General features: G+C 36.6%; 2 protein-coding genes across 4 annotated transcripts in view; one reads left to right on the top strand and one right to left on the bottom strand.

The window, feature by feature from the left end:
* Positions 1 to 5,531: 5,531 nt before the first annotated feature.
* On the bottom strand, positions 5,532 to 10,714 carry LOC132201178 (uncharacterized). 3 transcript variants are annotated; one of them, XM_059627138.1, is made up of 8 exons: positions 10,504 to 10,714; positions 6,845 to 6,995; positions 6,652 to 6,788; positions 6,405 to 6,597; positions 6,254 to 6,353; positions 6,082 to 6,183; positions 5,854 to 6,024; positions 5,532 to 5,787 (listed from the first exon to the last, which is right to left on the bottom strand). In XM_059627138.1, exons 2-8 carry the CDS (start codon positions 6,946 to 6,948, stop codon positions 5,737 to 5,739), a joined length of 858 nt encoding a protein of 285 aa, XP_059483121.1. In that variant the 5' UTR covers positions 6,949 to 6,995; positions 10,504 to 10,714; the 3' UTR covers positions 5,532 to 5,736. The 3 variants fall into 3 exon arrangements, with proteins under 3 accessions (XP_059483121.1, XP_059483122.1, XP_059483120.1); XM_059627139.1 differs by lacking the exon at positions 10,504 to 10,714 and adding an exon at positions 9,746 to 9,865; XM_059627137.1 differs by lacking the exon at positions 10,504 to 10,714 and adding an exon at positions 7,371 to 7,437.
* An 8,005-nt stretch (positions 10,715 to 18,719) lies between these two features.
* Positions 18,720 to 23,356, top strand: part of LOC132201851 (mucin-5AC-like) — a 106,510-nt gene continuing 101,873 nt past the window's right edge. Inside the window, exon 1 of the mRNA XM_059628370.1 lies at positions 18,720 to 19,060. The gene's annotated coding sequence lies outside the window, so the exon portion shown is untranslated. The remainder of the gene's footprint in view (positions 19,061 to 23,356) is intronic.

Genomic DNA, 23,356 nt, shown 5'->3' with positions numbered 1-23,356 from the left:
AGCAAAATTATTATTTTATTAATCAACTTTCCAAATAAATAAAGAAAGCTTCGCCTCACCACTCGAAACTTTGCCTCACTTATCAGTTTGATGGTGTTAAAATGTGCCTTATTATCGCAAGCATCTCCCACGCGCACTCAGCCAAAATTTTAATATAATTAATTTTGGAAACTGTGCGTGCGTCGGTCGACTTCCGGCCAACAGTTTCCAAGGGCGCAGCTGGCGCGGCCCGACCCTTGCACGCTGATTAAAACCGCAGGCAGTTTAAAACTTTCGGTCCAAACCGCAGCAGAGCGAATCGGTCTCTCTCTCTCTGAGAGAGCAGCGCAGCCGCTTGCTTCCGACCCGCCGATTCTCCAAGGTCGTTTCCAATTATTTTATTTGAGAAATAATTTGCACGCCCCACCGACTTTGTCACACACAGCGCGAGCGTCTCGTGCTGCAGCAGCGCCGGATTAACTCATCAACAATTCAAATGTGCTCGCGAATAATTGGCCCCGGCGCTACATCATCGCCCGCCGCTAGCTGCCTGCTTTCGCGCCTTCCTAAACTATGATAATCAGCCGGCAATTTGCATTTCAGCGTCCAGAAATTTGCATACCAAAAATGCTCGCTGCCAAAAGTGAGCCGGCGCTTTTCTGTGTCGACCAAAACTTTTTGATGGCACCTACCGTTCTCATTTGAGTTCAGGAACAAGGCAAATGTATTCGGTTTTTATACACAAGACTCAAGTTCTGAAGCAATACATTTTACACGAGTTTTCATATCAAGAGTAAATGGAGGGTTATTTCGAATAAAGTTGGCACAATGTTTAATGTGGTTAGAGCCAAAAATGGGTAATTTTTATCATTTAGATGAGATTTGTTAACTTTTTATAATTGCATTCAGAGTCGGTCTGTGTGGAAATTTAGTAGCACTGTTGGTTAATGACTTTTGTTTCATTTGCAATTTGATAAGGACAAAATAGTCAAGACTTGAAAAGAAGGAAAATTAATTATTTAATGGAAAGTATTCCTCAAACTTAAAAAATGGTGTGAATTTGTAGCGGACTTTATACATTTTATAAATTCATTGCTCTGGAACTTAATAAAAAGAAATTAAAATAAAGAGAAGATGCTGCAAGCCAGCGAAAAAATAGAATTTTAAATGTCAAAGAAACCTGTTTGATTAAAAAAAGTAAAAATAATGAAGGCAGTAGGCACAATATTTTATTTGAAGAGAAACTTTTCTTCAAATGGTTTTCCTAAAACTTTTGAACTCTATCTTTACATAGAAAATTTCAATGGTATCTTAATTATTTATAATCATAATCATAATAAATTCCAGTTTAATCAACGAAAATTTGTATTTTCCCTTCCTCTTCATCTTTAGCCAGTAAAATAAGTTTTGAGGCCGGCTAGAGAAACATTATATAATTTTGACCGACTAAAACTTTTCCATTAATTGTTGGCAAGTCCATCTCTTTGGTCATTCCTATGTAACGAGCAAGGGTTTGCTCTCTGCTGCACTAAGCCAATTCGAGAGCTTTCTCAGAATCCATAGCGTCGGACCAAAGTTTGACTCTCTCTCTATGGGACGACGAGGTGAAGTTTCGTCATTATTATTATGCTGCGAGATATGATGCGCGGCGTGTGTCATTGTCTACAAACTTCGGCGGTTGTCATCTCATTAGCATGCAACAACAAAAGACCCGAGTTCGCATTTCACTCTCTAAGCGTGTATGTTTGTTTGTGTGATTAAATTTGCACGCGCGTCTCTCGCAATCAGTAGGCACAAGTCGGCGTTCTTTGACGCGCGGAACGTCAGACTAATTAAATTCACAGTCGACTGCACGACCCTTTGTTTCTCGAGACGCCAAGTAAAAATAAAAAATGGCAAAATCTTTGAATCCCACTCATACTTCTCGTTGAGTTCTGTCCTCGGCAATTAAATCGGCATCAAGTGCAACTTACTTGCTAACTTCTTATTCCAACAAAAGTCGGGGTCGCGAACTTGCAGCGCCGTTCAGGAAAAGAAGAAGAAGTTTTGCCACTGCAACAGTCACGGGAGTAATTACAGAGCCATTATTGCCAAGTCATCATTTATTTGCGCCTTTGCCGCCGGCACAAAAGTAGTTTTCCTCCTCAGAGAGAACATAATTAAACCTTGAGAGCAATTCCATTTTTTACTTAAAGGGTGACATTGCATTAGATATCAGACTATTTTTTATTAATAAAAGTTAAAAAAACACATAGCAGTTGCAGTGATTAATCTGGTACATTTGAATTATTTTGTTGAGGTTTGTGGATGTTTCTAAAAAAATGCTAATTTAAGCAGATAAAATTGAAAAAGACTCATATATTAAGTTTCACTATAAAAAGACAATTATTTATGATTGCAGGTGCCAAAAATAGGCTCACTGGCACACGTTAAATAAATTTTTGAAAGAACCAAAAGTATAAAAATCTAATAAATTTCTGCTGAGGTTTATTTTCAGAAGTAAAAATTAATTTTTCAACTTTTTATCGGTTCTAGATATACATAGGACAATGAGACTATCAACATTAACGCTAGTAGGGTCAAATTAGTCTAGCACGACGGAAAAATAAACAAATTTGCGATATTACAAAAAAAAAAATTACCAATTAACTGTTAAGGTAGGACGAAGAGACCATCACCGTTCGTTCTGGAATTTAATTGATGCGGATCAGTGAAAAAAATTCAATATCAAGAGCATTTATCATATTTAAACGTAAAAATAAAATTATAATTTAATTTATCAATTTTTTTGTTACCTTAATAAATTACGTTTTTATCAGACTTTATACTGCTCAATGATTGTTTCAGTTCAGAGCAGGTTCAGAGGTAATATAAACCTGAAATTTAGTCTTCCCGGGCTGATGTTTGCTTGCGGTTCTGCACAAACTCGTCTTGCAAAGGAAATTTGAATTGAATTTAAATCTTCATCCTTTTCGTTTTACATCTCTATACACACTTTAAATGATATATCAACATCCTCATAAAAAATAAAAATTGAACATAATAATATGCAACAGTTTTAAATATTGTCAAAATGAATTTGTTAAAACTCATCAAGGATTTCGGGAAACCATATTTTTTGACCAAACAATAATTTACAATTTAATCAATTTCATTAATTAATGGAACTTCAACAACAGAAAATTTTGCACGTTGTTTTGCTGATTATTAATGAGCAACGAGACGCTTTGGTTTCTAGAGTGTGAGATGATTTTTTCCAACACTTGAAATTCCTGGAATCTAGTGTACTGCCTAATGCCCTGCAGATCACAAGAGAAATAACAGTGGGCGCAACTTTCAGTTGAGGAGCCTTCTTGGGCGAAATTTGGTTTATTGTGGGTCGCGTCGAGAATACGGCAAGGCCAAGGAACGCTCTCGTCGCGGCTAATTGGCTCCTTAGTCGGTGAATGGCTTGCTTTGCTTTGTGCTCCTGCTCGCTCGCTCGCTCTCTCTGGCCGTGTATTTTAAAACCGGCGCCCGCCTTTGCTTTTCTAATTCACTAGGCAAGAGAGAGCCTCACTTTTATCTTTTCTTATTTCCTTCCTGCCCCCCCCGCACCCCCTCCCACCTACCCCTCCCGTTCGCTCGCTCCTTTTGGCAGAACCGTTCGAGGATACAAAACTCATTAGTCTCCCAGTTAAAATGTCGTTTAAAGCTTTTCCTTCTTTCTTTGCACTTGCTAAAAGCGGCGACGGCGGGCGAGTTCTTTTCGCCGACCAAGGGGTTGGCCAAATTCCCACTGCGAGCAAAAAGTAAAAAGGCGAGGAAAAGCAGGACGAACCACCGAGAGCGACCAAAACCAACAGTTGTTAAAAGGAATATTAAAGTGAAAACACAATTTTGGCTCGTATCTAAAATTCCAAGCACCTGGTTGATTTAAGTTAAACTTTTGGTATATTTCAAGTCATTTTTTTATTGAAAGATCTATTTAGCGTTATGATAAATTAAATTATAGGGCTTCATATACTAACAAATTGAATTTAGTAAGAAAAATTCCTTGTAAATCCTTGTAGCTTTTATTATATCAGCCGTATTGTATCATTTGTTCTGGAAGTAATCTAATTTAAATTTTTAAATTCAAATTCAGTATAAATTTCAAACTTTTAATAACAAAATTTCAAATTTAATTTCAGATTCAGGATATTAATTATAGCCCTTTTCCACGAAAATGTAATTAGTTACATTTTAGGGAAATTTTCATACATTAATGATACAAAAACGTTTAATTTACGATTTTAACAGCTACGGGTAGTTTAATTAAAAAACAATTAACTGTCTAATTTTCCTTGTTCTTTCTTCCTGGTAATTTTGCTAATATGAAGAGCGACGTAGCGTTCGGGGCCGTTTATTATTGGCATTCCGCTCGTTTGATTCGGTCTTTCTCTCTCTTTCTCGTTTGCCAAATTAATTGGAAGCGTCTCTCTCTTTATATAATAAAACGAACTTGGCTCGTGGGCAGATCGAGTTGATCTCATCAGGCGCGCAGCGAGAGGAGAGAAATGGGGGAGAAGGAAGGGTTGCTGCGCAATCATAATGCAATCAGATGACAAATGAAACGTCTTTAAATGCGCCATTACGGATCCTCCCCCTGTAACTCACTGTGTCAAACTCTACTCGCAGCGCGCGTTATCGATTATATAATTTTGTTATGCTTATTGTGTGTATGTGTGTGTGTGTGTGTGCCGTCGACGACGACGCTTTTATGTACCGAATTTAGCATGCACACATACAAAGGTAGCTCTACAAACGGAGAACATGGAGCGCGCGTGCTCTCGGGCCGCGGGCGGACGGAGAGAGATGGGGCGTCGTCATGGCAACGCTCGCTGTTGCACATCCGAAATGGGACACGCGTTCATCCCTCCATTCACAGACCTGTTTTTATCTTTGTACTTTTTGCGCTCGCGCCCGCACCGTGAATATATAAACAATTCAAAGTTTTTATGCTCGCTTTTAGCCAGATTTAATTTAGAGCGGTGATGGAATGCGCGGATTTAAATTTCACTCATTTACTTTTTTCTCTGCTACAATTTTTGATTAACTAAAGGAAATTGCCACGTACAAGCACTCCCACAAGCGAGAACGAGTTTAATTGAATATTGCGTGTGAGGAAACACACCTTTGAGAAATGATTGAGTGGTGGAAATGCACAGAGAGGTGAACTCAAAAGGAAGATGAAATTACATGTTCTCTGCGATCAACAGAAGAAAAGTAAAAGAAAAAATTGACTGCATAATCTTAATCAAAGGGACCGTGAAGGTTGTTTGGAGATTAAATAAACACTTTGTTTTGTCTCCGAAAACTAAACCAGTTAATTTAATTAGTACGACACAACACGCTCATAATTTTCAACAGACATTCTACTTTTGTAAATTGACTTGGGCTTAAAAATTTATAATTTTTTAATTTAACAAAATGAAGATGAACAAATACGTATTTGCAATTTCTCATTTTAATTAGTCAAGCATTGTTAATTAACAAATATTTTTCTACTGAAATTTACACACATGTTGCATTTAAGTGCAAAAACTTTAATTGTTTGCTATTTTTTGTGCTTTATGTTACAATATTTTTTACTCATTTGATAGTTACAACCAAAATTTTCACACCCATTTGATAAATATTATCAAATAAGTCGTGTGGATTGTAATTTATGAATTCTTAAATTATACCGATATTAAATGAAAGTATTATAAATTAAGTGAAATGCTTCAGGAAAATCTATCCAAGTTGTGACACAACTAAAAGCACGCTCACCACAAGGCTGATCTCCTGAAATGCCAGAGTTTTATTAAATTGTTTTAAATCACCACGTGCTAAAATAATAATTATGCCCACTTTGAAAAGAGAATGCACCGAAACGACGAAAAGGTCAACGCCAGTGATTTTTTCAACGACCCCGCACGAGCACCTGGCCTTGAGTGTTTTCAGGGTGTTCCTGAGTTGGCCTTCAGCGCTACGGAGATTGTTGTTCGCAACCCTGACCACCGTCTTGTTCAGTTCGACGCACTACAAGAGAAATAAATGTAGCAAATGTTCGGCTAGAATAAAATAATGCTGCAATACCTTGTTGATGACCTGTTGGCCGGCCAGGGCTTGCACCAGCAAGTTGAACAGTGCGTTAGAAATGGGTACTAAGGTATAGTAGCTTGTTCCGTAGGTGGAAAACTAAATTGAGAAATAAATTTAATAATAGAGAATTTTTTTTTTTTAGATATTTCCTTAAGAGTGAAATTACGTTTGTTAAAATATAGCCAAAGTGGACTAGGCGGTAGATAGAGCAGATATGGTCCAGCATCACAGTGAAGCCGCACACCAGATTTATTTTGTGCACTAGACTTAATTCCGGCGGTTTAAATTTATAAAAATAAATCTTGATTTTATATAACCTGATGTAGTACTGGTGGTATCTGATCCACTGCCTCATTCGCAAGGGCACCTTCTTAAAGGACGGGCCGTTGGCCAGCGCGATGGTCGCTGTGTCCTTCAGAAACTCCGCTCTTTTAGAGACGCAAACCATCAAATTTGAAAGAAAAATGTTCGAACCGGTGGCGGCACCCGTTTGGACGATCAGGCTCAAAGCTAATTATAATTAATTCAACAATGCATGGTTATTTTGAAAGATGAAAAATTCACCGGTCCATGCTGCGAGGTAGAAGTAGGTGGGAGTTTGGCGTGCGTCCGTCGGCCACCAGATATTATACAAAAAAAGCTGGTCTTTTTCCTTGTTCATCAGAGGGTGCTCGCTCGGACCCATTTGCTTCACGATCAAGCTAAAATAAATGCAGTTTTTTTTTACTTTGTTTTGACTTGCGAAGAATAAAATCACATGCGAGCGAGAGGCCATGTGAGTGCAGCCACGTTCATGATCAGGTTGTGGGCGACGAGGCAGATCAAAAAGCGGGTGCTCAGTTTGATGGAGTTGCTTTTCATTTGCTGCTCATGCCTTCTCAGCGCCGGCAGATCAAATTCTGAAACCACTTTTTCCGTACGATCGCATTATTAAAACACTCTAGCTTTAAATTTTCATCAGAAAGAATGCAAAAGCAATTTTAGCCAATACTAAAACTTTCTTGACTGAGAGAATCAGAAACGGTTGTAATTACTTTTTGCCCCCAAAAATGTCAGTACTTTAGAAACAAAAGGTTGAGGCAGCAATATTACATGGTTCCCGTTTCACAACTTTGCGTTCACCTGTCTGCGATAAAGTTTATTATTTTGAATTTATAAATAATTTCAGATAATGATCAATTAATTATAATTTGCAACTGAACAATACAAATTCTACAGTTGAGGGTTTGCATTAAAACAACAAAGGTTCCAAATTTCCATGACTTTAGTGAATGTGCAAATACCATCAAAATCTTGAATGAGCGTCATGAGTTTTGCCCTGTTGGCGCTAAAAAAGATGCGTAGGTTGGTCGTCTGCAGACCAAGGGCCGTGTAGTAAAAAGCTGTGGAAACGTCTAGCACGGTGACCTTGTCGTCTGAGACGGCTTTGAAAACCACCAAAAAGATCATAACGAGGAATTCCTGGGTGAGGAAGGCGTCCAGCAGCCACTCCAGGAGTCCGGACGCCTTCATGCTGGGGACGGACAAGCCGTAGAACCGGAGAAAGGGAAGCGTCCTGCTGAACTCCATAGTAACTTCAGCAAGACTGAATTTATTTGGCAAAAAAGTGAGAAATGCATCTGTTTGCTCACGAAAGGGTGGCAAGAATTATTTGTAATTTGCACCGGAAAGAAAAAGAAAATTATATAGTAGGAGCGTTTGTTGGCACAGCTTTTTAGACAGGCAGAAGTTCTCATAACGCAAACCATTATGTAAATACGTAAGTTTCAATTTTTTGTATTTTTTTATTTTATTGCAATGTACTTTATAATATGCTTTACAGTTTACAATAAAATATCAGCTACAAATTTTAAAATTTTTTTTTTCTAAAAAATTACATTAAATTACACACTTCAATGGGATTTGAATACAAATTCTCTATTACAAAACTAATTTCCATTATGAAGTATGAACTAATAAAAGATTTAAAATTTACTAGGCACATTGATCTGAATTTCATTAAAAAGTGCTAAAATAAGCTTTAAAAAATTCAACAACCTTTTGAGGATACTTTGGTCGGTTCAAATTAACCACACGCTGAGAGACCATTTACTCTCAAGGAACTTGAAAATTAAGCCACCCTTTTGAACACAGAAGTTGAATGTCAAAATTCGGTGCCTTCGATAAACAGCTTCACCCTCTCTCTCCGTTTTGAAAAATGCACCCCCACAGAAACTGGCGTGGGGCGTGGAAATCGCTTCGGATCAAAAGTGAAATTGCATCTGAAGAGTTTTTTCTTTGCTCGGTCGGTTGCTGCGAGAGTTGTGAGGTCTGTTCGTTATGCAAACGCTTGTCGGGAGTGTGTTCGCAGGCAACACAGAGCATTTATTTATTTACCTACGTGCGGCTCAGCCGAGTTCAAGTAGCTCGTTAGCTTTCTGCGTTTCCGCGGGCTGTTTGCCTTTTACCTCTGGATCCTCTTATTAAGCGTACGTGCGGCATTTACCAAAGTCTCGCACGCAACCCCGCCACCAGCCCTCCAGCCTCCGCAGGTATAGGGGGCCACAATCGCGCGAGATGGATTACGCCAAAATAAACTTCATATAATGCCAGCAGGCTCAGGTTATAATTCCAGTCGCATTCGTCGTATTTTGCTCAGAGATAAACAATTTAAGAATTCAATGATGTCTTGAGTTGGAAATTTTTTAAATTGTTATTGTGATTACTCGAAAATTCAAATCTTACCGTTTATTTGTTTTCAACTTGAATATTGATTATTTTAACTAAAGGCTAGTATAATTCAAAACTGATATTTTAGCAAGAAAAACATAACATAAATTATTATATAATTATGCGTTTATTTATTTATTTCCTTTTTGGGTAAACTTAAAAATGGAGAAAAAATGAAATAATATGAATTGAATCAAAATTTATTATGTGATTTTAACTTTTCCTTAATTCTATTGAGCAATTTTAATTCTAATTGTGAAGATTTTTATGCGCTATTTTTTAACCATTTAAAATTCTTAAATTTTGTTCATATTTTATTAGGTATTTCTAGTTTCAATCATGTTCATTATTTCATTAATCTTACATCATAGATCATTTTGAAAAAAAACTAACAAAGTTGAAAAAAGGAAATTGATTTCATTTTTCCCAAGCAAGCCTCGTTTTAATTGGAATGCACCACTATTGTCATTTTTAAAATAATAATTATTATTATTATATAAGTAAAATTGAGTAAAATATGGAAAACATGAGAAAAATGTTACAAGAAACACAACAATAAGTAATATTGTAATATTAAGGTCTGTAAAATATATATCCGAAAATCGTTTCAGTGAAATAATAGAAAAAAATCTAATTATAGAACCAGCAACATTCCAGAATACTGAGATAAAAATAAGAAGAGTTGTTCGATTTTGGTTCTTATATGTAATGAAATTAACTAACAATTAATTTGATTCATTTAGAATTGGATGAAAATAAAATACATATAAATCTTGTGCAATGATCTTGTACAAATATTATAGAGATATATGAGCAAATAAAATATAGTGTTTAATAAAATATCTTCATTTGAATTTATAAAAATTTTAAAATCTAAAAGTTTAATATTTCTTTAGTTTTCTCCAGTCTCAACTGAATTGTTACTATGCTGCAAATATTGAATATTTACCAATAGGAGATCACATGACATGGAACCGGTACAAAATTGTTTCGTTTTCTGTTGGCACTTTTCCGGCAACGGGAGGACAGGTTGAGAGCAACCCTGCCGTATGGGAGAAGAGAGGGTGCGTTTTCGGACCTTTTGGTGCTGTAAAAAGAGAGGAAATTTATTCTGGTCACGCGGCCAGGGTACGTAAAAGCGACGCCGGTTCGAACGAACAAATCGTGGCGGCTCTCGGGTGCGCTCAGCCGGAGCCCTGGGCGCGTGTTTTTACATTTAAATGCCCCTGTGCATGGCACACACGACAAAGAGCGGCTCTTTTGCTCTGATTTCATATGTACACCGAGCACATTCCTCTCCGCTCGTCGCAATGTATGCAGCCGAGAGAAGACAATCCGTGTTCCCCTTGCCGCCGCCGCCGCCGGCATGTCCGCCTGCTTTTGTGAAACAAGAAACTCACATTTATTATGGCATTTAATTTCACAGCCCTTCTCCTTCCGCTTGGGCCATGTAAATTTGCTCGGCTGTGTTTTTTGACGTCTGAACTCTCGCAACGCCACATGTGTGTGCGAGACTGAATTATTTTCCCTTTCCCTTATTCAGCGGCCTGTTCTTCTGCCCAACTTTGATTTTTCAATTTAAATTCAAATTTCACTAAATTATATCCACCTTTTCAAGATTGCTATAAAAATTTCAAGAATATCTATAGACTGAATTTCATGAAATTCATAAGGAATTTTAGTTTCATAAAGTAAGCTCGATCTTACCTTGAAGCAGTGATCTACATTAATTGATGATGAAACTTGAAGCCGCAGCAACATCCACTAAACTTGCACAAAGAAAAATCTTGATTTTCCTCGGAGTTTTCACAAAACAACAAACAAAAGTCCCGACTGAACCCGTAAATTGAGTCAACTCAAGTTCTGATCTCCCACGATTGGACTGATTGGAGCTAATCCTGCACTCGATCTGCCCTGGCCCTGCATGGTCCAGCTGTGTTTTCCGAGGTGGTGGGAAAAGTCAAGTCGAGAGCGCGAAATTCAAATTAAAAAAAAAATTGTATAAAGCACTGTGTGCTAAAAGCTGCTGCTCACAACGTCAATCCACTTTATATCCTCTCTATAGCTTACTCTCTTCGCAGAATAGGCAAAAATACATTGATTTGCATGAACTTTAAGCAATTTTCCTCAATTAAATTTGGATACTTTGAACGTTTTTTAACCACAGACCGATCTGGCTGTACGGGAACCACCAAAGCCAAAAACTACACAACAATGCACGACTTACATGATTCACGCAAATTATTAAAAATTAATTCGTTAAAATTTTTTCGATTTTGCAAAAAAAGGGGGGAAATTAAAAAAAAAAATAAAACTAGAATTCTATTTTTATAAACTTCGTTTTTTTTATATAGAGGAGGACAATCTAAATTTCAGCCCTCTTGTATTTTGTATGTTTCTCCCGTCTTCATGAGCCCGACTATTTCACGGCACCGCACTCGCGTCTGGTTTCAAATTATTTTGCCATATTCTGAGAGCGCGCCGAATAGTGTTGCCTCCAGCGTTGGATAATTAGATGAGTATTCGCGAGTAGGATGAGAATGGCGCGGTGCTTTACGATCGCATTTAGCCGTCGGCGGCCTTTGTAGCGAACGCATAAATGTACACAAGCATTCGTAATTAAACTCGCGTCGTTTCGCCGCGCGTCGTCGCGCAAATTCAGATTATTATCTTTCTCTCTCGGCGTTTTGTTGTTACGCCAGACGGTGGAGATTCGACCGAGAAGCAATTTCCAAGTTGCATCAAATCGGATGCGCTCGGCAACAATTAGAGCGAACGACGTTCTGCGGCAGCTTAACGACACTCTCACGACTACGGAGAGAGCGGCGACGATTCCACGGCAATTATGCGGCGAGGAACATCGGAAACATCAAATTGCAGCAGGCCCATTCAGTTATATTCTGATGGATATTTTTATTTTTCGGAAAGTCGTCAACCATAACTGCCTTCCTTGATTATAAAATTATTAAGTGTACCAAAGGCCTGCTCATTTCATCTGTAATCAAAAGATGCCCAGAGGATGACAATATTAATGTAACATGGAAAGGGAAGGTTTTTTACCTACAAAAACCATGAAATTATAATGTGATTATATTTTTACTAATAATATTCGGGAAATTTTTTATTTCACTTGTTTTTACAGTATTTTACAGAAATAAAATGCAATTCCAATTAATATTAACTATAAATTTTGCGGTTCAAAATAAGAATTTACTTCTACATCAAAACAAAACAATTTAATTATATGATGAATTCTGAAATTGAGGTAGACTATAGAGCATTTCATTTTCAAAAGCGAATTTAATGATTCCATATAATCAAAATATATGGTTCTAATTATATTTATAAGTGGTTGAATTTCACGACCAAGAAAAATATTTACGTTTGTTGTAAATATTTTGAGCTATGACAGGTGTATTTTGGTTTATTAAATTAAGAATGCTTTTCAAGTTCAGAAGAGTTCACAATTTAAAATATATATTTTTTCTAACAAACTCATGGCGAACCAAACTTTTCCAATCGCATCAAAAGCCAGGGCAAAATGTACATTATTGTCATTCTTTCTTTCTAAGGTAGAATATTTAGGTTTATTGTGTGCAAAACAAAGAAATCCAGTTTTTATTCTAATACTAAAAATTTACAATAGCTACTTTTCTATATTATTAAAATGAAAAAATTATGCTTTTCTTGTTTTCTAAATTAATTTTTGTTTAATTTTATTATTATTTATAATATGGGTGATTTAATTTCATGATAAATGAAATGTTCTCTAAAAATTGCTGGCTGTTTCGAAGCCAAATAAATGAAATGATCAATTTGTTAGATATATTTGAGAGGATGTGATGTGGTCTGATCGGCGGTTATTACAATGACATGCGTGCCCTTCCCGCCGTTAATTGTAAAAATTGCTCATGTCAGGAGATCGGCCAATCAGAAGCTTGGAATCAGCAAAAGTCATCAATCATTTTTAGAAAAAAAAAAGACGTGAACAGACTCCTTGTAAACAGAGGTATTTGTGGCGAAGCGTGGACAGTCGCATGTGATAAGTTTTTGGTGGTGAATTTAGAAAGAAAATAATGTCTTCGCGGAGTTGAGGGGACCTCTTATCACGAATTCGCGAGTGGAAAATGTGCAAGTTCAACGAGAAAGTGAAATAAGTGAAGCAAAACCAGGGCGGCCAGCAGTTCAAGGTAGGCATTTTCTCACACCTGAGCTTCCGAGCGCTTGCCCAGGGTTCCGTGAACCCATGGACGGAAAAGCAAAAAATCATTTTTTAAATTTCATTTTGATTTAATTGACTAAAATTTTCATTTACTCGGAAATTCTGAAGGCGAGAAATTATCCAAACTTTCAAATATATTGTTATTGATATTATATATACCTATTGACAATTAGTGCATCCTTTAAAAAATTAAACTTTTTAATAATTAAGAGTTTGTTTTTAGGCATTAAATGACTGTTGCTGGTGCGTTGCAGGGGAAAAATTAAATCGCACTTTGCACGCACAATGCGTCGTTTGCCTCTGCTCGTGGAAAGCGGAAAAAAAAATCGTGCGGTAAAAAAAGCTGCGTGGAATGAGTTCAGAGCAGCGGGAGGGATTCGTCAGAATTAAGAGAAACTTTGACTCCGCGTGGCGAGGCAAAAAGAAGGAGGAAAAACTTCATTAACGCAAAGTTTAGCGGCAAGAAACGACGAAAGCACGCGGCGGCGAGAGCGACCTTTTGCCACGTGGCAGCGTTCCAAGTCGGAGGCGCACCGTGTGTAGCTTTGACCAAAACTTTGGTTTGAGAGTTTTTTGCCAAAGCCAGCAAACTGAGTCAAACTGCTAATGCGCTTGAAAACGCACTTTGAACAAGATAAACACACCAAAAGCTTTTGAACTTTTAAACTAAGCGAATCAATTTATTCAAGGCCCACGTTCCAACTTTTGTAATTTGGAACATCCACATAATTATTAAGATTTTGTTTGAAAAAAATAAAAACACTGAATCTTCCTTGAAGCTTGTCTCTACTTATTTTGCAAAAAAATTGCTTACTTTGCAATAGAGCTAGAAACAGTTTCGTATTTTAAGTAATTAATTTTTGTCAGACCGGTTTTTATTATATCTATATTTACATAATTGTATTTAATTTTAATAATTTTTGTTTCGGCATGTGATATTTAATTATTCCCCCCTTCACTTGCATGTTTAATTCTACCGGATATTATCTGTTGAAACAACACACGTTTCTGTGAACAGGGAGACTAGCATAAGCGATCCGTCTGGGTGCAAATCTGTGCACCAGATTTTGGAATAAATCATTCCTCTGAAATATGCCATGTGAAAAAATTTAATTTTAAATAGGATATTTCACATCATTGCACACACGGTGATACAGCCCCCTGGCTTCAGTATCAAGAATACTTAAATTTAACACAATTTTGAGGCTAATTTAAATTTTTATTGCATCACTTATTCAGCAAAAGTTATACCACCTTTTTTCAAATATATGTTGTTTTTTAAAATTATTTTCGGAATTGAAAATTAACACAGCTTAATAGATTCCATTTTGGTCTGTATCAATTATTTTAGTGAGAAGTTTTATTATTTTTCAATTTTTTAATTTGAGGTTTTGGCCAATCATATTTAATTTTACACAACTAAATCAAATGAAGGGTTCATTTGAGAGAAAACATTTTTTTATCATAAACATTTTGAGTGCCTTGTATTATTTTTTTGATTGTATATATGAAATTTTTTAACCCTCAATTTTGTAAGGTCTGCGATCTAGTACAAGAAAAACACCAATTTATAAATCCCCGGCCTCTCTCAACCTTTCGCATTAATCAGCGAGCGTTTTCTCGTGAAAATAGAAAAAAAAAACAATTGCATTTTTCTTAATTATAAAATTTCATTTATATTCAAGAAAAAATGTATGGCTTTAAATTAAAATACTTTGAGTGAGAGAAAAATTTTCCTGGTTAAGAAAAAAATCTGTTTCTTTATTTGATTTAATTTTATTGATTTTAAGTTCATTTTTGTATTGTTATTTTATTATTTAGCGAGAAGTGGATTTTCTCATAAAATAGAATCGCATGACAGGATTTGGAAGTCTCCTTTTTCGTCAAAGAAGAAATTAATTTTTAACAATGAAAAAGACATTTTATACTAAAAAATAACGTTTTTCCGTGCCTCCTGTGAAAGTTGATGCAACTAAATGCAGCCACTTTGGAAGCTTTTGTCACCCCTCCCTCTCATCAAAATGCTTGGAACGCGTTTCAATTTTCACGCGCGATTGCACTTTTTGATAATTCCCGTCGTTTTTGGCCTGCAGCCCGCAGTCGGTATCGCTGGGTCTCGCGACTCGGTGAGCAGCGAGTCTAATTATCGTCGCCATCCGCATTCAAAAATTCCCTTCACAAATGCAAAGTTCGCACTCGGCGTGCGGATTCACATGCAAATTCGCGGCGCAAAGTTTTGCCGAATCGGACGCCTAACGAGCGCCATACATCCAACTTTGCTTGTTGTGTCGCACTTTGCTTTTTGTTCTCGCTCGGGGCGGGACAAAATTAAAAGGGAGGCATGTTTTGCCTTTTCTTTCTTTCTCCGTTAATAAAACGCGAAAAGCAGCCCTCGACGGCAAAATTCCTCTCGACAGAACTGTAGTTGTTTTTGGATAAAAATAAAAAAGCCCTCCACGGTTGATGTTTTTGTATGAATTTTTTTTCTTTCTATAAACAGCAGGCACATCATTAAACGCGAAATAACTAACTTGCTTCGTCCGTCGGAGGCGAAATTCCTGCGAGACGCGCGCGGCATTTTTTTCGTTCTTGCCTCTCTCGCTCTCTTTTATATAAACTTTGGCAATAAAGAAAAGGAGAGCAGAGAGGTTGGTCGGAGCTGCGCGCTCGCTGTCTCCATTAAAAAACTTTTCCCGTTTATCCTGCCCGGCCGAGAGAGAGAGAGCCTTTGATTGAGAACGAATAAACTTTGAAATCCGAACGAGAGGGTGGGAGGGCAACACACAAAGCGCGCGTCTATTGATTTTGATCGCCGTCCGAGACGAGGAGAGAAGTTGAAACACGCGGGTCCTTTGAAGAGCGATTGTTGTGACTGACAAATGCTTTTAATTAATCGCGACACGCTTCATGCCTGCCGAGACAGGTTTCCAAGAAGAGGCAAAAACGAGCTCCAGTGACGGAAACACACACAAGCAATTTGCTTTTTATTGAGAAAATCAAAGTTAATTAAATTAAAACTGGATTCCGCATGGAAACCTGATTGGGAAATATTTAATAAGTAAAATTAGGCTTGTGTTTAGCAAAGTTTTTTTGTGTGTTGGGGGGGGGGGGGTGAAAATTCCACTATTTATTTTTGATATTGTAGAAATTAAATTTTGCTATTTCAGATAATTTTGGCTGAATTAGTGAGTTTATTTCAGCTTTTTTATGAGAATTCGTTACCATAAAAAGCATAAAAATTTAAAGGTTCAATTAACTTTTTGTGCTTTTAACTTCAATAATTTTTTTCAAATAAATCTGCTATTGAAACAAAAACAACGTTTTATCTTAAACATTACAAACTCTTCAAATTGAAATATAAATAAAAATCAATTTTTATTCATAAGAGAATTTTCTTCAAAAAATTAAACAGGATTAAAAAATTTAAAATTTTATCCAGTTTCAACATCTAAATATTCATAAAATTATATAATAATAAAAAAACTAGATTTTAAATAGTGACATAAACTTTGCAGGTTGTCAACCTGGGTTTAAATATTTTCAAAATCAATTTGTGAAGCCGTTTACATACTGAAAGCCTTGCTAATGAATTAAGAAAACCACGCTGATGCGTTGTAATAAGGCTTGAAATAATTTGACTGCTTCTTTGAAAGGCGCGTGTGTGTGTGACGAGGGGGCTCGTTAATTTCTCCTGCTGCGCCAATTAGACAAGTTGGGCCGGGAGAGTAGTCTCGCCCGCTTTCGCGCGCGCACCGACGATGAATATTAAATAACGCGCGCTGCACTCGCGAAAGCTGTTAACCGCAATTAAAGTCATCCGGCTGTAATTCCGAGTGAAATTTCGTGCCTCCCTTTCAGCAAACCGGTCACGCTTCTGTCATTAGCGTGTCGCCGGCAATCAGACGCGATGAAATGATAATCAGACGCTTCGGTTGGCAACCCTTTTTCAATTCCCTTTGGCAATAATTAATAATAAATAAATAATTGAATTTCATGCCAGGAGTAATGGAAAAAAGTGATAATATTCACAATATATTAATAATTATGTTTGCTGTGTAGAGAGATCGGTGGAGCCTTGTCAGACGAAACTCGAAATTCAATCGCTGAAATCGAACAAATTTCTCTTGGTTTCGGATTGCGAGAGTGGAGGATGGATTCTGCATTTTCCTCGTTTCCAATATAGCCGCAGAGCAAACTCGGCGAAACAGGCAACCCGTGCGACATATCTGTTGTGCGGGATGCATAACCCTAAAACCGCACTCAACATTGTTCAAAGTTCAAAGCTCAGTCATTTTACGGAAATACAAAAATTCATTTCATAAAAACAAAACTCCTCTAAATTCTCTGCACTCTATTCAAACGGAAATTTATTTCTGTGTAAAAATTATTGTCTTTTTATTGAAATCAGATTTTAAATTTTTTTATTATGAAAACCAATTTTTTTTTCTAAATTTAATTATTATTTATGTAAGTAAAAAAACTTTCGCTATCAAGAAAACAGTAAATGTGTCTGGAGGCTTCCCAAATTTGTTTGTTTATGAGATCATTTCAATTATAATTCGTTAGCAAATTATTAATCCCAGAAAACTCAAAATATTTTCCACCGATATTTACTTTAAAACACGGTACTATTATTTTATGAGAGAAGTGCATAAAGTACTAAAAAGACCGCTTTCGTTGCCATCCATTGTTTTTTAATGAGAATGCCACATGCTGTACTATTGGGCAAGGCATCCGATAGCCATTCCAGAGTACCCATAAAAGCACTAGAGTTGTCTTATCTCAAAGACATAATTTTATAATTATAAACTTTAGATTTGAGGTTAATTATTTGATGAAATAAGATAATTATACCGATTCATTTATTACAATTAAACAAATTATTCTGACTAATTTGGAAAAGGGTTAAAAAATATGTAATGTATGAAATTAAATTTTGTATCTTTTAATTAACAAGAGCTGGAAGGGAACAAGGATTTTATTTAAAAAATTTATTTCTTTATTTCAAATAGTTATCCTTTTGATGTTAGGTTTCAAAAATTCAATAGAATATGTTCTAAAGCCTTAAATTATTGAATATCAGTTGCTTTTTTGTTTGTTCTTCGGTGTAAATGATTAAATGGTCATTCAAGCACATTATTTTGTTTTTGTACATACAAAAGGTTAAAGGATTAAAGCACTATTTAACTGCCTCGTCAGCGAATTAAACTCTGCCAGCAGTGAACATGGAAAAAATTCGAATACATTTTCAAATAAGTAAACAAGTGCAGAAAATAGAGCACGAAACGTGTATGTAATTAAAATAATGACGAATGCGATTAATTAAAAAGCGAGGCCGCGCGTGTGTAATTATGAGTGGCGGCGGCGAGTGGTTAAATGGCAGGTGCGCGCACCTGTTACCTGAAAGCGTTTGTTGCACCAACAATGCAATATGCGCCCTCGGTCGCTCCCATTGAGCAGAAAAATGCGTGTCGGGGATGAACGGGGGCGAGCGAGGGGCGGGAGGGGGTGCGGCGCCGCCATTGGTCGAAAGTGGGTCACGAGTTCACGCCGCCGGGGACACGCCCCCCTCCAGCAGCGGTGCGAGGGGGCGTGGCGGGTGCTCCAGCAGCGGGATGCTGCGTGCGTCCTCGGCTCTCCCTTCCGCGGGAGAGAGAGAAAGAGAGAGAGAGAGAGAGAACGGGTAGTGTCGGAGAGGGCGCCGTCGAGGCAACCACAGCGGCTCCAGCACCCCGAGATTGAGAACCAAAACAAGACACCTGCCTACCCCTTTCATCTGCTATAATAATTCTTGAAGAAAGCGCGTGAGTTGCGTGTGTGCGACCCTGACCCTTTGTCGACTCTGCTGTTGCCCTCGGTGTTGTTGGTTGTGTGCGTCATGTGGCCGGCGCCGCGCTGCGTCGGCGCCGCCGTCGTTCTCGCCCAGCGCCGACAATAACGCGACACGTGAAGGGAAGCGCGACTTGCGCTGCCGCTGCCACCTCCACGTCGGCCGCAGCCGCAAAAACGCGACTTCCCAAGGTCGAGGTCACCGGGCCTGAGGTGAGTAAAATAATTATTTTTTTTTCCAAAAATAAATAATTAATAAACTTGCCTATCCTAGAGGAAAGGCCATTTTTTTTTTAATTTTTTTAAAAGCAAATGTGCTTTGCTGTTGATTAATATGTTGCGTTTTTTTTTAATTTTTCAATTAAGGTAAGGTGCGATTTTAATATTAGATAACATTAAATTAATTTAAGGATTTTTTAATGAAATTTCTAACAAACTGATTTTTAAATATTTATAATTTTCCTCCTTCGAATGTCTTGAATGATCAACTTTACAATTGAAAAATGTGCGAAGGAAGTTTTATTTTATATGAAATTCAATTTAATTACATTTACCACATATTTTTACTGTCAATATATAAGTTTATTAAGATGATATAACGGCAAAAAGAAACCTCTGGTAAATTTGAAGAAATAAATTATAATGCTTTGTTTCATTCGTTTCAATTTGAAGGATTTATAATTAAAAAAGGAATAATATCATTTTGTGAGTATGACAATTTTTAAGGATAACAATAATTAATAAATACAATCTTATCACATCACATCGTATGTGTTTTAAAAGTGAAAAAGAATAATACTCAAAATTTCCGCAAACATAAATTTACACAATAAAAGTCTCTTATTTTGCTAGTTTGTGAAAATATTTTGGGGAGCCAAGTGAAACTATAATTGTAAGCATTGAATGTAAAACGTTTTTAACTGACATTTGATTACCAATGAATTTTCAATTGCGCTTGATAATTATACTTTAAGTCCTTTTTAATTAAATAAAATGCAACATTAACTATTTCACTACGTTTATATCAAAATTTTCTTGTTAGTTATAAATAAAAAAATTGATATCAAATTGAGAAGATGGAAAGGTTTATAAAAACGAAGAGCAATTCGTAAAGATCTAAACAATTTTTTTTATCATTATCTGCGACAAAGTTTGGCAAAACAGGGGCCTCTTGGAAGAAACGGCGTCTTTTTGTTTTGCTGCCTTTGGCGACAGGCGCGCATCTTATTTTTTCCTCCGGCTGCTTTTTTTGCCCTTTTCCGCCCAATTAATTATGAAATGCGCACGGCGCTCATAATTCTTCATCACGAGAGTAGCGCTCGCAGCGGATGAGGAAAAGAGAGAGAGAAGCGTAATTAATTATTCGGAGCGCGAATTGGGCTTCCATCTTCTTTGCGCGGCTGATCCCGCGGGAAACGCGCCGTCGGCTCTCGCAACTAATTGCCCGTGAAATTAAAAGAATGGAAAAGAAGAAAAATCGATGCTTATAAATGTATAGACAGGGGAGGGCGCGCGGAATTTGATATTCGTGTCACCTGCCCGCGTAATTAAAAGGTGTTTTTGCGAGCGGCGGGCGGCCGAGCGTCAAACGCCTTTCAATATTAATTACGAGCGACTCCCATGGGCAGTTTCACCCCAACAAGCCCCCAAACACAGCGGCTGCAACCCTTTGTTGCTCCCTTAGTCAAAAACCAGTTTGTTTCAGTCAAAATGAAAATTAATTCAAAACTCCTAAAACATAGTATTTTAAATTTAAATTTTATTGTAAACTTTTTCAATTAAAAATTAGGCTTGGTTTTTTTATTAAACCCAATGTAGAGTGACTGCAAAAACATTTATGTTGAACATCATCTTCTTAATAGTAAAGATTTATTTTTTTTGCAAATTATTTCCATTAAGTTTCGTTAAAAATATTTGTTAATGTTGCGTGTCTTGTCTTTTTTTTATCGTAATATTCTTTGAAATAAACGTATTATTTTTGGCAATTAGGTATTATTTTTGCTCAAATAAAAATAATTAATCCAGTGAGAGAAATTCTGCAAAATCCGCCTAGTTATTTAATTTGGAAAATTAAAATCAGATTGAAATTTGGAAGGAAAATAAAATAAGTAGCAAATGGCTGAATTAAAAAATTTTTTGATACCGATTTCCACTCTATTTTATGTTCGAACCAAACTTGATTAACTCTAACATAAAAATTATATAAATAAAAGAAATATCTTTAAAATTATTTAGAAATTGTTCAACAATGAATGTGAAATTATACTTGCCGCGTCTTTTTATCACCATGTCGTGAAAAGGAAAACGTACCGTCTGAAATCTAAAAGCGCTTAAAAGCATTACAGGTTGTTTTTGTTTAGCAAACCAATTAAAGTCTCTCATACAAACGAACCCTAATTTCCTTTGGGAAAAACACTTCTGGGAATAGCGTTTCGTACGTACATTTTCATGTTATGCCTGGAAAATTTTGAATCAGGCCTTTCCTAAAAGTACAAACACAGGGAAAACTACAAAATTGTAGAGAAATAATATTATTTAGATTTTTTTTCAATTATTTTCCTTGCCTGAAAAAAAAAAGATAAAATTTCAGATTTTTTTGGTTCTGCAAAATTTTTTGGACTGGCATATTCTTGCCTTTCTCACCAAAATAATCTGTTTTTTTAAACTTGATTTTCGAGGGCAATTAACACATTTGCCAAATTGATTTTTGGATTTTTTTTCTACAAAATTAGTTGATTTAACTCAATTTTATACTTAAAATTCCTTCATTCTTCTGCTCATTTCATGATTCAAATCAAAACTCTACGAGCAGTGGAAAAAAATGCCTATCAAAGCTAAAATTTTGTAAATCCGTTCAGATTTTATTTACTGCTAGAATTCGTAAACACTTGAATCAATCTTGATTATTGTGCTATTTTATTTGCAACTGTTTATCTATAAAAAGTCAAAATTTATTTTACGTGTGAAGGAATGGTGCTTTGATGCGCGTGTCGCGGACAATAAAAAAGCAGAAAACGACTCGCCGACGCGACATTTATCGCGACCAATTGATTACGTGTCGCGAAAAGGCAGCTACAGCGTGCGTTGGGCGCAATATTGATTAAAGCAGCTCGGCGGCCGGCAGAGGGCCTTTTCTAATTCGCGAGTTTCAATTGAAATTCATTGGTTCGCTTTGATCCGCCTGCGTGTTCGCTCTGCATCGATCGCAAACAATAACACACGATTCGGAAAAAGAAGCATGGCCGACGAATTTTTGCAAACGCTTGAATAATGCAATCGAGAGAGCACTGGATTTGCTCCACCTGCACGCTGTCCCGCTGATGAATCGCGGCCAACCACAAATAATCATCAGGCTTCGCGGTGGATTCCACTTTTCATTGACAAATGGCCTCCACGCAAAACCTCTGATGCCGAAATAACGCTCAGCATTTATGCTGATTACTCTTCATCATTATCACTCTACCAATCAATTAATGTCACAATTTTTTTCTTCAAAAATGACGAGAGATTTTGGGTATAATATAATAAAAGCTTAAAATAATAGGCATATCAGATATTATGAAATTAAACTTCAGAAAGGCTCTTTTAATGATTAGACTGCGGTAAAAAAAGACGACTCGTTTACTTGAAATAGCCACAATTTAAGCCCTTGATTTATTTGAAAAATTTATTACAAACTCACCTAAATTAAAAGGGAAAAGATAATCAAAAGTTTTTGACTCATATTATGTTCTATATGTTTAAAATTACAGTGAAATTCCATTGTCAAATTAAATTATAAGCTGAAATAAATTAAAGTGATACAATTTTAATTTTTACGAGCTTCCTAGTAATTTTGAGCTATACAAAATTCATCATATCTTTTATACTTGTTACTGCTTGTTACCTTTCAAGATCTGCAAGGTCAGAATTGAGGATTTTAAGTTTTTGTCCTAAGCAGACGGATTTGAATTGCTGTTTGTATTGTTTGATTTCATGTTAAAGGTAAAGAAATTACAATTAAATTCAACAACTACTGGAAGTTGAAATTAATAATTCTGTAAAAAAATATACAAAATAACGATGTTGGTTTTTATGAAAATTATCAGTTGACACAAAAAATCGTCTTTAATCAATTTGTGACAATGAAGCAATCAACGGCGGTTGGTGTAAGTTTTCTTTTGGTTCGTTTTGGCCCGAGCGGTGTATAATAAAAGGAGAGGCCGTCGAGTGGAAAAGCGAGAGGTGTTGCCCAGGTAACAACGCAGCTGCACCCACACACACACACCCTCGTCTGCTCCTTATCATCCGCAGAGAAGCAGCCGGCGTGTTTTGTAACGAAAATGCTCTCTCGATGATGAAACACGAAACTCATCAAAAGTGAAGAGCGGCCCAGCGAGAGAGAAGCTCTCCACGCCGCCAGAGCACGCACACAAAAAGCCAAAATATTAGTTCTTTCGAGTGAGAGAGAAAAAAAGAGAGGCGAACTCGACGCGGACGACGCTTTTCTCATCAAATTAATTCTCTCAC

The sequence above is a fragment of the Neocloeon triangulifer genome, unplaced genomic scaffold (genome assembly GCF_031216515.1).
Source record: "Neocloeon triangulifer isolate White Clay Creek 2 clone unplaced genomic scaffold, ASM3121651v1 ptg000014l, whole genome shotgun sequence".
Classification (NCBI taxonomy): domain Eukaryota; kingdom Metazoa; phylum Arthropoda; class Insecta; order Ephemeroptera; family Baetidae; genus Neocloeon; species Neocloeon triangulifer.
The sequence above is the reverse complement of the archived record's forward strand: the minus strand, read 5'-3'. Positions and strand labels throughout refer to the sequence as shown.

Bases quoted from the DNA above. Each gene is read 5' to 3' on its own strand.
- LOC132201178 (XM_059627137.1), bottom strand. From the start codon at position 7,395: ATGACGCTCATTCAAGATTTTGATG. The intron at 6,789-6,844 runs GTGATTTTATTC...CATTTATTTTAG, and splicing joins ACATGGCCTCTCGCTCGCAT to CTTGATCGTGAAGCAAATGG. The intron at 6,354-6,404 runs GTTATATAAAAT...GCCGGAATTAAG, and splicing joins TACCACCAGTACTACATCAG to TCTAGTGCACAAAATAAATC.